The sequence below is a fragment of the Montipora foliosa genome, chromosome 2 (assembly GCF_036669935.1).
Source record: "Montipora foliosa isolate CH-2021 chromosome 2, ASM3666993v2, whole genome shotgun sequence".
NCBI classification, from domain to species: domain Eukaryota; kingdom Metazoa; phylum Cnidaria; class Anthozoa; order Scleractinia; family Acroporidae; genus Montipora; species Montipora foliosa.
This window is the reverse complement of record NC_090870.1, coordinates 34781923-34796922: the sequence shown is the minus strand read 5'-3', so window position 1 is coordinate 34796922 and position 15000 is coordinate 34781923. Positions and strand designations below refer to the sequence as shown.

General features: G+C 40.1%; 1 protein-coding gene across 1 annotated transcript in view; it reads left to right on the top strand.

Moving 5' to 3' along the window:
* Nucleotides 1–15000, top strand: part of LOC137992933 (E3 ubiquitin-protein ligase rnf213-alpha-like) — a 167544-nt gene that overhangs the window by 110266 nt on the left and 42278 nt on the right. Inside the window, exons 35-54 of the mRNA XM_068838517.1 lie at nt 500–622; nt 1439–1556; nt 2053–2282; nt 2970–3052; nt 3934–4067; nt 5943–6038; nt 6595–6789; nt 6874–7034; nt 7169–7391; nt 7830–8188; nt 9062–9220; nt 9348–9504; nt 10132–10205; nt 10477–10612; nt 10723–10830; nt 11336–11421; nt 11963–12151; nt 12964–13084; nt 13556–13759; nt 14575–14711. Coding sequence (XP_068694618.1) covers nt 500–622; nt 1439–1556; nt 2053–2282; nt 2970–3052; nt 3934–4067; nt 5943–6038; nt 6595–6789; nt 6874–7034; nt 7169–7391; nt 7830–8188; nt 9062–9220; nt 9348–9504; nt 10132–10205; nt 10477–10612; nt 10723–10830; nt 11336–11421; nt 11963–12151; nt 12964–13084; nt 13556–13759; nt 14575–14711 — 3093 coding nt within the window. The remainder of the gene's footprint in view (nt 1–499; nt 623–1438; nt 1557–2052; nt 2283–2969; nt 3053–3933; nt 4068–5942; nt 6039–6594; nt 6790–6873; nt 7035–7168; nt 7392–7829; nt 8189–9061; nt 9221–9347; nt 9505–10131; nt 10206–10476; nt 10613–10722; nt 10831–11335; nt 11422–11962; nt 12152–12963; nt 13085–13555; nt 13760–14574; nt 14712–15000) is intronic.

Below are 15000 nucleotides of genomic sequence, written 5' to 3'. Positions count from 1 at the left end.
ACTTTAGACTGTTGTGTTGCAGGTAAATTGTTCTGCTAATTTCGTCTGTAAGCTATAAAATTGGGTTGGTCTGTGCCACATTAGTGACAGGTTAGGTGATAACGTGCTTGGACGTTCATCACTGGCAACTACCCTTTGCAGTTGAGGCACCGACTTGACATCCCACATTTAAAAAGCAGCGTTAGGTTATTTGAAAATAAAAAGCAGAAAACGTTTAATCTTAACAGAAATTTAACATGGTATGTTCCTTATTTGAAACATGCTAACAAAATCATGGAGGACCACCTGCTGAACTTTGGAACAACGTGAAATGTAGCGAAAACACCTCATTGGCCAGACTTTGTTTAGAAGAAGTTACTCTGCGGTGACTTTAGAATTTTCTTTGGTGACGAAACCAAACATTACACATTACATTACCAAAGTTTGAGGGTTGTATAATTATAATTTACAAGTCTCGCTGTATTCATAATGCCTTGCAAATTTATTTTACTAATTATAGAGGAGAAAAAATTGAGAAACTTTGTGGAGTTATGGGTGTCGAGTGGCCGTATGACCCAGATAATTCATACGAGCTCACTACGGACAACTTGATGAAAATCCTGGCCATACACATGCGTTTTAGGTGAGATGAATTATTTGTAGAGTTGTTGTTTTCTTTCCTTCAGGAGTGGCATAAATCATGAATGACTTATCTTGAAAAGAGTTCCCACTTTAAGTTGATCTATCCTGAAATAGTTGTCTCGCTGGGATAAATCTTCCCATCTATAGCAACCACACTTTGCAGTCTTCCCCTCGAGATTTATGATCCGCACTAATTACTTAAAGGTAACAAAGATGACCGATTTGCTCAAATCATGGTCAGTGGTGACTATTTGTAAAGCCAAGGTACAACTAATTTGTTTTCATCATCCTTGCAACCAGTTGGCACTAAATAATCTTTGAGGTACTCAACCATGGGGAGGTTTGTTCCTACTTAACCACTGCTTCGCGCAACTCAGCCCTGGCCGTTATTTGACCCATGATGTAGCATGCGAAAGGCAATGTTTGTTGATTTGCTGACATCAAACGGCTTCACTTTCCTATTTTCAATGTCTGTTGAAAAGCAGGGTGTGTGGATGTCTTTCACAAGACAGACAAATGTCTGCTGGTTTCGCTGCGACGTACAGAAGAATAGTGGAAAAATATGATTCCTGGCGTTTGAGAGATGGAGATGCGTGAAGCCATGGGTTGTTATATGGATAATAAGTGTGCGTAATTTTTTACTAAAAGTAGTCTATTGTGCATTATCACTTCACCCCTGCTTGGAATACTGGGTAATCATATGGTCAGTTTCAGGTGCTCTCCTCATCCCCACATGACTAACGGTTTTGTTGGTCAATTGTCATACCTATTTTTTTATTTTTAGACCACTGATTTTGAGGGGTTTGTATTTTGAAAGGTGTGGTATTCCTGTGGTCATCATGGGTGAAACTGGTTGTGGAAAAACCTGCCTCATTCGGTACATGTGTGGCTTGCAATCAGGGCCTGGAGGACCAAAGAACATGTTGCTCATGAAGGTGCGAGATACAAAATAAATTTGGATGCTCATTCTTTAGTGACTAATGATTCTGTAATGTACAAAGTATGTATATGTGACATTGTAATTTAGTTCGCTTATCAAAACAATGTTGGGAGAAATGAAGAACCTGGCTTGTTTCTAGTATGGAATAGTATTTGCCAGAAGTGCATCAAATGTTAAGGTTATAGAGAATTTACGATGACCAAATGGACCAGTTGGATTTGAACTTCCGACCATCCAAGATTTAGATGGATGCTGTAACCACTAAGCTACTGGAGACTGTGATGAAATGGTTTTTTGTTGACTTTGACGAGAATTTTGCCACGCTGTCCGAGTCTAGTCTGCATGGTCTAGTCTGTTCTAAGAGAATTCATAGTATGAACAACAAGACAAGACAACCGTGGATTTAGCATAAAAGCAAGAGGAATTACAACACTATACAGACAGAAAGGTGCGTGATCCTTCTAAGTCAAGCTTGTGCTCGTTTTTGATAGGTCCATGGCGGCACAACATACGAAGACATTGCGAAAAGAGTAGAAAAAGCCGAGGAAATGGCGACACTGAATGACGGACTTAACATGGACACTGTGTTGTTCTTTGATGAAGCTAACACGACTGATGCACTTGGAATGATCAAAGAGGTCATGGTGGATCGCAGGGTCAATGGAAGAAAAATCAATGCCAAGAGGTTACAATTCATTGCAGCGTGTAACCCTTACAGAAAGTAAGTATGAGATGAATTGTGCAATATTATCTTTAGACTAAAAGATAAAAAAGGGGTCTTTAAAAACAGAAAATGTATGAAAATGTCTTTTCAAGGAATTATGAGGGATGGAGAACTTTCCAGTATCTTTCCTAGAATAAGCTTTGTATGCTTCAATGACAAACGTTGGGAAAGCTTCTGCAAAAAGACCAATTCCAAAGCAAAAATGGTACAAAGTTCTCTTTCGCCGACTCCCACAACTTCAAGTACTGGAATGCTCGCTGAACGTGCCTACTGCGGAATTCACCATCTTTAAAGAGTGGATTAAGGCTCCCTAAAGCAAGAGCAAAAACAAAAACGATGTATTTTTGCACATTGAAATACATAGAGGATATTACATGGTGGCGAGAAGATACGAATTTTATGTTCTCGTGACAAGAACAATATATTTCTCGCCCCGAGAACATAAAATTCACATAAATATACATGGTCGAGATTGAAAAGTACAAATACTGGGCCTTAAAGGCAGGAAAAAAGGTGCGAATCGTGAATTCTTTGCTTAGAATGACCACTCTTGTTACATACGAAAAATTGCGCCACTCGGTTCCCAGATGTAGGGGTCGTATTGATTCCATAAGGGTTTTAGGGACACCTTGAAAATGTGGCCCCGTCACCATCGCCCATTTTTTCTCACCTCTTTCTCTACAGACATACTGAAGAAATGATTCATAAACTGGAATCAGCTGGCTTAGGGTACCATGTTGCTACTCAACATACGCGAGATCGGCTAGGTAAGACGGTAATCATAGTTGGCCTACTAATGATGGAGTTTTTTATACACACTTAAATTAATAGAGAGAAAAAGTTGGCTGCCAGATTGCTTATGGGACAAAGATGGCATTTTCAGGATTTCCCCATTTGACTGCAACTACCAGAATTCTGCAAGTCTTGTTTTCTTTTACTTGACAGCGGTTGTCTCATTTAAACCCTACTGCACGATTTATAAAACATGAATTATTAACCAAAGACCTGGTAGTTGATGTCAAGTGATGCTGTCATAAAGTTATCGTTTCGTTCCGACGTTACAAATCATACATCTAACTCTAGAGTGGACAGCCTGAGTGTTGAGGGTGTTGTTTGGTGTTTCCTGTGGCCTTTATTCAAGTCCACGTTTGATTTTAGAATAGCTACGGGCCAATACGATCTGTTTTACTGACCAGCCAACCCAAAAATTAAATGGAGTTAACTGAATAGAGTGTAATGTGAAGTGCTAGATTTCAATCCCAGATGAACCATGTGAGCGTTAGCCCTACTGATGGAAATGGGCCCACACAAGGACAGAGAAAAACTCTGACCAGGGTGGGAATTGAACCCACGACCTTCGGGTTAGATCTCCGCCGCTCTACCGATTGAGCTACAAGGTCAGACGGGAGCAGGCCGTGGGAAGTGAAGATGTTAAAGTCACGGCAATGAACATATTCACATTACACTCTATTCAGTTAACTCTGTTTAAAATATAAGTGCTACACGGCCAACGTTTGTATAAACGTAACCTTTTCAAAAATTAAATGGCCTTCCATGTCGTCATCAAACCTCTTTTTGTTATGTGTGAATCATGCAGTTTATTTGTTTACTCTTTCTATGCCACTGTGATGATATGTTGTTCTTTTAGGTCGCATTCCTCTTCGTCATCTTGTTTACAGAGTGCACTCTCTGCCAGAGAGCATGCGTCCTCTTGTCTGGGACTTTGGTCAACTGAAACCGGAAATTGAAAAGTTGTACACGGGTCAAATTGTCAACAGATTTGTAAGTTAAATTCTGGCGAAGTTTCTTGTAGGACTTGATGTCTTAGAGTTTCGTAGAAAAAAAAGTCCAACAGTAAACGTATTTCGTTGTAAATAAGACGACATTGCAACATGTAGAGTTTTGCCTACCTTAGTCTTTTACTCCATGTTAACCAACCTGTAGCCCAAAGTTCTAACAGGCCTAATTCGTCATGAGCGTTCTAGTTTCTTTTGGCTCCCCTCGCCTACGTGCATTTCGTTATTTTTTTTGTTTCTTATATTGTTTTTCTTTAGTAACGCTCATTGATTAATAGACAAACAAATTGTTTTGGCAAAGTATGTCCTTGTTACATTTCAATATACAAGAAATCAATTAAAATGAGATTTTTTTTCTGCTTCTTATTTTGAAAATAAAAAGGATAGTGATCCAATGATCATGTTATTCTTTGGACATCCAAAATCTAATTTGATCTCCGCTATGGTAATAACCTGCGATCAGGCCCATTTTTAGCTTCGCCCATATGTTCTCCTATGTCGTCGCTCGCTAAAATTGGGCCTGACCAAAAGTCTCTCAAGAATTCCGGACGGTCGGCCAAACTCGTGATCTGATTGGCTGTCGAAACGCCGGAAGTGAAAATGCCATCGTGATTGCGCGGAGCTCTCGCGAAGTCCTCGAGACTAATCCGCCATAAGTGTACGAAAAAATTTGCTGCCTTTTGTTCTTACAATGACATGGACGGTGCAACTTGATTTTATTTGTATAAATGGAGATATGCCATCTGGAACATCTCATAACTTGTCCAGAATCGGGTTTGAAAGAGTGAAATTAGCGATTCCGTTGTCGAGCTCTTTGGCCATGTGGTTGAAAGTACTTTGGCACAAACTTCCCTGATGTTTTGAAAGCTAAATTGCTGGTTCTTTCAAATGGCAATGAAAGCCGATGCATATTGGTTTCCTGGATGAGACAAAGGACATATATATCAAAACGAGGAGATGCTGATAAAATCGCAAGTTACACGAATGCATGTTTTGAATATCTGTGTATCACTTACTGTACATGACACGGTTTGTTTGCACAATTTGGAGTCAAGAGTGCTTCATAATATTTCCAGTTGATTTAACTCTCGCTCCAGAGAGACCAATTGTACAAATATAAAAGAAATTTTGCGAGTCCATCTTACTGTTCGTACTCCATCAAAAGATTAACGGCCAAATTTTATATTTGATAATATCATGATTTTACTGCGCGCAACTTCTAGAAATGCACTGCAACTGAATTAAGATATTACCCGAAAAAATCACCAAAGAAACCTTCATGGGCAAACACGTTAAAGGAATAATGTATTTCTCCTTTTTTTTTTCTTTAAAAATCTATTGCCAAACCGTCCAACGACAAAATGCTAGGTTATCTCAATTACAAATTAAGATGTCAAGCTTAAAAGATTGCATATTCAGTGAAGTTCGGAGGAAGAATTACGCCGGCCTTTGCCGCAATATAGTCGTCGAAAAGGTACAGAAAGTAACATTCCCCATGCTTTAAATGTGTTTCACTCAAATTAAAGCCAACGGTAACTTTCGAATTCGTTTATGATATTCCTCCCACGGTAATCAACTCTGGTCAAAACAAAATAGCGTGAATCTGCCGTCCACGCGTGTATTGGTGTAATGGAAGTAAATTTGATTGGCCGATGAAGGACATGTCAATCAATCAAAAAAAGTGGGCGGAAGGAATATCGAAGAGGAATTTGGTCAGGCTATATTTTTCGTTTCGCCAACTCCACATTACGTACCACGCGAAACTAGAATAGAGCCTGATCGCAGGTTACTATGGTAAGTACCCAGGCATAATTAAAACCGTGACTACCTTTCACGGCTTTGTCCACTTCTTTTTACCCAGGTTCTTCAAGAAAATCGAATTCCAGGTGACTTGCAATTGGTGAAGGCTCTAACAGAAATTCTTACCGCTTCACAGCGTTACATGAGAGAGCAAACGGTAGGTTGTCGTCAATGTTTAAAAACGCTCAAATTTCACCCAGATAGAGTTGTTCAGCTTCTTTGTAGGATTCCGCAAAATTCATGTTCAGGGCCGAGGTCTGAACAAAGGTTTAACCTACTTCTGCCTTTGCAATGTTCCCCCTATAAGCTTGTGACGTCGTTTCAAAGGATTCCCTTGTGGTGTTAGGCTTTGTGGTTTGCTGAAAAATCCTCTTCAATTTATGCAAAACTCCGGGATTTGACGTATTCACACACATTGTCCATGCTGAGCATGGGCAGCATGTATTAGCTGCAAATAGTAATTTAGCCACATGATTTTCATTGTGTTTTGTGATCGGCGTTAGTTGCAATTTTGACTTTGGTTTCTTTCTTTTATTATCTTTTAACCAGAACTTTGCACTTAACTTTTTTACTTGCCTCTCTCACGTTACGAAAGTTTGTTTATCATTATACCTGTGAACTTTGTCTCAAGAGTTCTCCAAAGTGGCCTCTTAAAAACAAGGAACAGGTTGTCCTTGCTAAAATATAGCACCATGATTATTTTTTATCCTAAGGATGAGTGCAGCTTCGTTAGCCTTCGTGATGTTGAACGTGCAATGAAGGTAATGGTGTGGTTCTACAACCACCGTAATGTTCTTAACCCCCTGGTGGATGAAGCACCCATGGGCATGGATGTGGAAAGTGACGATGAGGATGATGATGCCGTTGAGGACGAATGGGGTGAAACAGATGGAGATCAGTTGGATCAGGTAAGTGAAAAATTCCTGTTTGGTTCTGTGCTTCTATTTTTTTCTGTCTGTATTGATTTAATCGTAGAGTTTCACCCTTTTTAGCCTATTGATGATGTCACACGTGCCCTTGTACTTTCTGTGGGAGTGTGCTACCATGCAAGACTTCAAAACAGGGAACCATTTCGTCGTGCTATAGCTCCAAGTTTTTCTCACCCTTGTTTGCTTCCTGGTGGACACAGGCGCATCCAGCACGAAATAACAAGGTACTTTTAGGAGATTTTTATGGACAGTAGTAGCACAGCTTCTTGCTCCACGTCATTAAATTTCCTATAATCAGCCAGCCTTGTTAGCTGTTAAGTCTTATGAGTGACTCTGCCTTTAACTTGTTTTTTGTCAGATGCCAGAAAGCAGTATTGAATGTTCTGGAATTGGGTCAAAATATTGCACGTAACACAGCCTTAAGCGAAAATGTATTCATGATGGTGGTATGCATTGAGCTGAGGATTCCACTGTTCGTGGTTGGTAAGCCAGGTAGTTCCAAATCTCTGGCCAAGACTGTTGTGGCTGCAAATATGGAAGGAGATGCATCAAAATCCGATCTCTTCAAGACTTTTAAGCAGGTAAATGGGCAATGGGTCATTTATTTTGCAGTCAAATACTTTGCGAGACACCTCCGTCCTGCTTCGAATGCCCACCAGGGAAGGCTCTTACTTGTACAATTTGCAGTCCCTACCTAGGATATTGAGGAAAACGGACCCAGTAGTAAGAGAATTGTAGGAAGGAAAGGAAGAAATACATTTATATTTTCTGACCTGTGTTTACATGCTAGTATAACAAGAAGATTATTTCATAATTTCGAGGTGTCTTAGACTTAAGTTATTTTTGCGTTTTGACCTCACGTAACGCCGTGATGGAGCTAGCTTATTTTTTTTTATTTCGCTGATTGAATTTTCTTTGATTTTTGTTTTGTTTCGTTTTACTTTTTCATGGGCTTTGCATTCCCTTTTCGAATTGCCTGTATTTTGATCCTGTCATCTGAATTTATCTGAAACTTGCAGGTTCATATGGTGTCATACCAATGCAGCCCCCTCTCAACAGCAGAAGGAATCAAAGCAACCTTTCGGCAATGCAGCCAACTTCAAAAAGCCAACAACCCGGACAAATTCGTTTCAGTTGTGGTATTAGACGAGGTTGGTCTGGCAGAAGACTCTCCTTTGATGCCATTGAAAACCCTTCATCCACTTCTTGAGGATGGTGTAAGCGCAACCGATGATATTATAGAGGTGGAAGAGCAAAAGAGCGAAAGAGTAGCCTTTATAGGAATATCAAACTGGGCCCTTGATCCTGCAAAAATGAACCGGGGCATTATGCTGTCACGTGGCCTACCAGATACACGGGAACTGGTTGACAGTGCAATGTAAGTTAAGGAAGGGTTACGTTTTTGCAAACGTTGGCCGTGAAGCACTATATTTCAACAGACTTAACTAATTAGAGTGTAATGTGAAGTGCTTGTTTTCTACCTCATTTGAACCATGCGAGCGTTAGCCCTACTGACAAAAATGGGCCGACATAAGGACAGAGAAAAACTCTGACCAGGGTGAGAATTGAACCCACGACCTTCGGGTTAGATCACCGCTGCTCTACCGACTGAGCTACAAGTTTTTCTCTGTCCTTAACTAAAGTGCCCCTAACCCCAAAATGTTTTTTTCGCTAAAATGAATCTTTGCACTTGTTCAAAACGCATTGCGGCAATTTTTTCCTTTTTCTAACAAATTCTGCCATTTTATAGGCTTCGAAAGTTGCGAAACTCCAAGCATCTTTTGTTCACGACCGAGTCAGAAGGGGAGTGGGTCTATTCCTGATGTGACGTCACAAACTGATTTACATTGCATTAACTCTTTGTAAACATGCATGCAAAGTAGATTGTGACGTCACATCAGGAATAGACCCATTCCCCTTCTGACTCGGTCGTGAACTAAAGATGCTTGGATTTTCGCAACTTTCGAAGCCTATAAAATGGCAGAATTTGTTAGAAAAAGGAAAAAATTGTCGCGATGCGTTTCGAACAGGCGCAAAGATTCATTTTAGCGAAAAAAACATTTTGGGGTTAGGGGCACTTTAAGTAAGGATCGAATTTGTGCTGTGATGCAACACCGCCTTGTTGCTCATATCTTGTGATGAACAGGGTGACACAATTTATTTTATAACCCGTCAAAATATTTTTGTGTAGAGAAATGAACTGTCAAACTAAATGATCGAATTAAGATTTTTCATCCATTTTTTTTGTCAGGGGCATTTGTTCAACAGACGAACGAGTTAAGAGCTTTGTTGAACCCTTGATGGATTCACTTGCCCTGGGCTACGAAAAGCTTTATGAAAGACAAAGGAAGTCTGAAGCTCTTCGCGAGTCTAAAAAGGATGAGTTCTTTGGGCTGCGAGATTTCTACAGGTAGAAGTGCATGAAATTGTTATGATGTCAAGCGATGTTGTGTATTATCCAGCCAGAGTCCTTTCAATTGCTTTTCTCTTTTAAAGCAGCCTTTGAGGGTTTTTTTTTTTTCATTTCCGTTCATTAGCTTAGTGAAGATGGTCTACAAAATGGCGGAAGACCTTGGCCAGGAACCTGGGTGGAAGGATATCGAACACGCTATCAGGCGAAACTTCGGGGGATTGGATGAGATTGACCCCGTGAAAATCTTCAAGAAGCAATTTCCACAAGAAAGGAGACAAACTGTATGAATCTCACTTACTTAATTTTGACTTCACCCCAAACGGACAAAATCCCTGCAGGCAGCCATCCCTCAAAGGGACAGGGAAATGAGGGCAAGGGATGTCTGGCACGTTTTAACTGTAAATTCGGTCTAGTTCCAAATACTTAACCCGTCATTATCATCATCATTCTCTGCATGAAATTCTTAAGCGTATCTAACTCCACACAAGTAACTAGGGAGACTGTAAAATCAGCAAATCATATGAAATCATTTCACTGGGAGTTAAACCTCTTTAAGCAGAGTAGGGAAGCAACAAATTCAGCGAACATATGACATTAAATCCAATAATGGAACCCAGGCCACACTGTTGGAAGGCAAGTGCTCTCATCATTGTCCCAACACTGATACGCTACCGTGCTCTTTCCCTCTTGCCTGGCTGTTTAGACATTCAGAAATGAGTTATGTTGTCTCGAACCATTTGAGTAAAATCGAAGTACATGCACCCTTCAATAACGTGTGTTGTCTCGAAGGATTTAAGTCTAGCGCTCATTAAAAACGTGTGTTTCTTAAACGGTATTGTTTTTATATCAGTAAAAGAAGTCTGGAAGTCTGGAAAATCATAACTTGAGGTAATTGTCCTGTTTTGTAGAAGAGGAAAGATCAAGATGCATTCTCTGCAGTGAACTTGATCAAAGCTAGTCTCGATCGTCAGATTTCCAGTGGGTAAGATTCAGTGTAAAAGTAATAATTTCAATCGTTTGCCTCTTTCTTAGATAGAGTCATTTTCTAAGCAACTTCTTCCTGGGGTATTTACCGTATTAGTATGGCTATAAGACGTGGTATACTGTCCTTATTGAAAGGGATTGTCAGGCAGTTAAATTACCCTTACTTTCAGTTCGAGACCTATTGTTTGTTTGTTTGTTTGATTTTTACGGTCAGGAATTGCAGTGACTCTGTGACGCATTAATATCTTTTTCTGCGTCAATTTTAACAGGGAAAGCCGATACTTGTTGGTGCTGACAGAGAATTACGCTGCTTTGCCAATTGTCCAGCAGGAATTACACAAGAAAGGAGATGAACCTATTGTTATTTTTGGAAGCAGTTTCCCAAAAGATCAGGAATACACACAGGTGCCGGCACAACTAAGAAATGAGACGTGCTTCCGGTATTTTAATTGATTGAATATTCAGGAGAGCAAAAATAGACGTACTAGCCTTTTGCTTTTCCATCAATATTTTAGGTTTGCCGGGACATAAATCGAATCAAAGTGTGCATGGAGACGGGTCGAACAGTGATTTTATTGAACCTCGAAAGCCTCTACGAAAGTCTTTATGATGCCCTGAATCAGGTGAGAATCTCAGTAGGTAGAAGAGCAATGATTGCAGAAGCAGTTGCGATACAAATTAGTGTCTCTGATCAAGTTAGTCTCCATTTGGTGCTCAAGGCGCTTGCACTGCAATGTACAAAATGCACTTTGTTTTAGACGCGAGCTATTTAAGGAGGCTCTGTACCAATGCTTTGATGAACACGTGCTGTACGACGAAGAATATCCTTGCAGAAAGTTAAAGGCATGTCTATCCCAGTTAATAGGATTTTTTACATATTGTTGTTCTTAAGTGTTTCCATGTTCTCCATGCGGCAAGTGGCGATTGTTTTGATGCTCTCGTTTGCTACAAACTGGACATTGTGTGTTTGATGCTGCGCGTTTTAAGATTTGTTCATTTGTTAGCCTCCATAAATATTCCACCAATGAATGCCAAATACCCGATGCCTTTCTCAGTGTAGGAATCTTTGTTATAGCTATCTATGGTATCCAGCCATTTCCTTTCTCCTTTTTTTTTGCACTTCGTCAGTACTACACGTATTTTGGAGGACAGAAATATGTGGACCTTGGACTGGGAAGTCACCGTGTAAAATGTCGCGTGGACGATAAATTCAGGTACTGACCACCAGATCAACGTCTCACCAGTCTACTGCTATAAATAGAAGAAGGCCAATTCATATTAAATTACTATCATTTTCGTCGTCTTCGTCTTTAATAACCCTATAGTTTTAAAGCTTTTACTTTCCTGATTAGAGCATAACACACAAAAGCAAGCTGCGCTATTCCACAACACTATGGACCAGGGCCCGGTTGTTCGAAAGCCTATTAACTTTACCCAGGATTAGCGTAAACTTTTGTTTCTTGTTTTCAACTTTTTGGTAAAAGCTTCTTTTGCTTATTTTTGTTTTTCAAGATTGACATCTTCTAATGTAAAGTTTTGCCGAATATCAGCGTTGAACAGCATTTGGGAGTAGAAAAATAAACTCCTTGGTTAATTTTTAATCTGGGATTAGCGTTAATCGACTTTTGAACAACCGGGCCCAGTTCTTTAACTTTTTCAACAACCCTTCTCGATAAAGATAAAGGAGTCGTGGCATTTTTGAGCTCTTTTGCTTGGCGTGCATGTATATTTGTTGACGATATCAATTATTTCCAGGTTGATTGTGATCGCGGAAAGAGACGTTGTTTACAGCAAGTTTCCCATTCCTCTGATCAACCGCCTTGAAAAGCACTACCTTGTGACTTCAGCTAGCCTGAACCCTCAGCAAAAGCGAATTGTGGACAGACTTCATGAATGGGTGAAACAATTTTCCACTGTCGAAATGCCACGTCACCAACAGATGAGGTTAATCCATTATATAAAGAGATTTTTTTGTTTCTGTGTGTCTGTAAGGGAATAGATCACAGATGACGTTAAAATGTGGTGAGAACGAAAAGGCGGCAGGAAAGGTAACCGAGGGTTTCTCTGGTGTTCTTACTAAGGTGTTATCTGTGCATCTGTCCAATCAAAATGCTTGCACAATTTTAAGTGTTATATCGAATTCTACAGCTTTTCTCACTGCTTGAATACTCACAAAGTCAGCCGTACTGAACTACATGAAACCCCGTAAATAGGTTATTAATTGCAAATTATCCTCGGGTTTGCTTTTTTTAAGGAAGTGTTGTGTATTTTTCTGTGTCCCTGTGGCCAAAGGGAACCCTTTTTTTGGCTGGTAAATATTTTTCCTCCTTCCCCCGGTCCCCCACCCCCCTTCCCATTTCGGCGAGGTTTCACTATACCTTTCTCAATGTCTGGGGACCTCCAGCGTGGGCTAAATTTTCTATCCCATATCGTATGACGTAAATGCAGTGAGAGGCTGTTTTGGCAATGATAGTGATTTGCGAGAAGCTCTTATTTCACTTTCAGTTTGCAACCAATCTTTAGTTATCTAACAATGATGAAATGTACAATTACTGGTGGACGAACAAAGGAGCTAATGAGAAATGTTTTGGCGATGATGACGTAACTCGAAAACCATCTATAGGGTGCATGTCAATCAACGTCTTGCTCACCTCAGCTTTTATCCTAATCGCATCTCTTAACGTCATGATGTTATGGGAAATCTATTGTTTGCATTGCATTGACGTCATTTTCGTTTTTGCAATCAACCTCCGCAGAAAATACACACCTGGCGACGCATTTGTTGGTTACCATGCCGACACTGCAGCAACCGTTGTGCTTCAAGTATCCAGCGACCACATGGAGGACGGTCAAGACCAGTTTGCCGATGAAGAAAAGGTATATTTAAATAGTTTATTCGACGCGTTTCGCTAAATTACAGAAATGACAAAATATTTGCCTGCTTTTGTACTAGAACGTGCATGATAATTCTATTGTTTCTTTCATTCAAAGGTACTGGTATCTTTTCGTGGGTCAGCTCATGTTTTATTTTTACAAAATTCTTAATTGTACCCTGGAAATGAGTGAGGTAGTACACTGAAAACGATAATCAGTGTAGTAAAGATTTAGTTTACTTGATTGTCTTGGCCCAGTTAATGGAAAAAGTGAATGGTGGGCAAGTGTCCGAACACCGAGGAAATGTTTCAGATGGCATTACTTTGAAAACTGCTAAGAAAGAGATACTTATTCTAGTTCTAATTTAAGCTTTAATTTATGCTGCGTTATGCAATCCTAGGTTCTTCTTTTCTTATTATTAAGATTATCATAATCGTCATGCTCTTAGAAATAAAAACACATGACTTGTAATAGGTGTTCAAGGAATCTCAAGAATTATTGCTGCAATGTGCGACACCCGATGCCGTTGCACGTTTGCCCCGCACACAGTTGGCCCAGCAAGCAGATATTCTCTGGTCAACTTACTTCACAATGCAGGAACACTCAAGTTTGACTGCCTTTCTTAGAAACGTTCTAACAGGAGAAGAACGAGGTTCAGACAAAGGAACTTTGATTCAGGTGAGTGGCGAGTAATAAATACAGTTAGACCAGTGCTAGGTTTTGTAGACGATAACAAAAAAACCTATAAAGCAAGAAGCAGCAACATATTTAGTGCCGTGAGGGATAAAAACTTTGTTATGGAAAAACAGCGAATGGAAAAAGATGGATATTCCTTGTCTTAAAGCGCACGGTTGTTTTCAAAGGAAGCACTTATAATGAAAAGAAACGTTTTTTGTAAGTTTTAGCAGAGCTCCGCGTGGAGCATCATGGGTATGAAAATACAGTAACCCATCTGTACAAGAACATTTGGTTTTTGTCACTATTGTACTGTCCACCACCCCCACCCCCCCCCCCCCCCCGATTCCCCCATGTATGCCAATGTGACCAGTATCACGTAACCATATCGCGGGCTCAAGTTTAGAACTCATCGAGGCGGCCATACTCTAGCTAGTTTACAGCGTACATCTTTGATATTGGAAATCCACGTTATGGTCAGTTGACACCTGTCAAAACAAGGTATCTGCTGACCAGTCTCAGGTGACCATATCGCGGGCTTAAGTTAGGAGCTTATCGAAGTCAGCTGAGTTTTTTAGTTGACCGCTGACCAGGTATACTGGATTTCGATTGGATCGCATGCTTAAGCCAAGTTAATTTATTGTAAGAATAAACAACCCAAATCTATATACTACACTCTCACGATTGCAGTTTCAATTGCTTGAAATACTGCTTTAACGTTATGTGCAATGTGAGCGGATTAAAGGAAACTATATCTCCATTCAAGAAATGGTGGAAAAGAGTGAAAATGTTTGAGAATCTCTGCACTCTGTCTACAGGTCACGACTCACTCCAGGTTGCTGTCATCCAATGATTTGCAAGACGTGGCCGATTCAACTTCGCTGTGTTTGTCAAATGTAATGTGCTTAAGTCTGCAGCAATTTCACACAGAACAACAGTTTTGCTCCTCTGTGAGGTTAGTCATACGAGCTGAATGCAGCTAGCCTTTGAAAATCACAACCCTAATCCCCGATAGATATAGCAGTGGAGCCTCTCACTGGTATTAATCCACTTAATCCCTATTTCCATACGCTGGAAATTAAAATGACATCAAGGTTATTGTCCTCTTAGATAGAACTGAGAAGTTTCCCATTTGGTACTCTGATTTTTCTCCTTTTTCCCAAATGAAAATGTTCAAGTACCAATGTCTCAATTTTGATTCATCCATACTAGCTCCTGGACGCGGCCGCAATGTAACGAAAAAA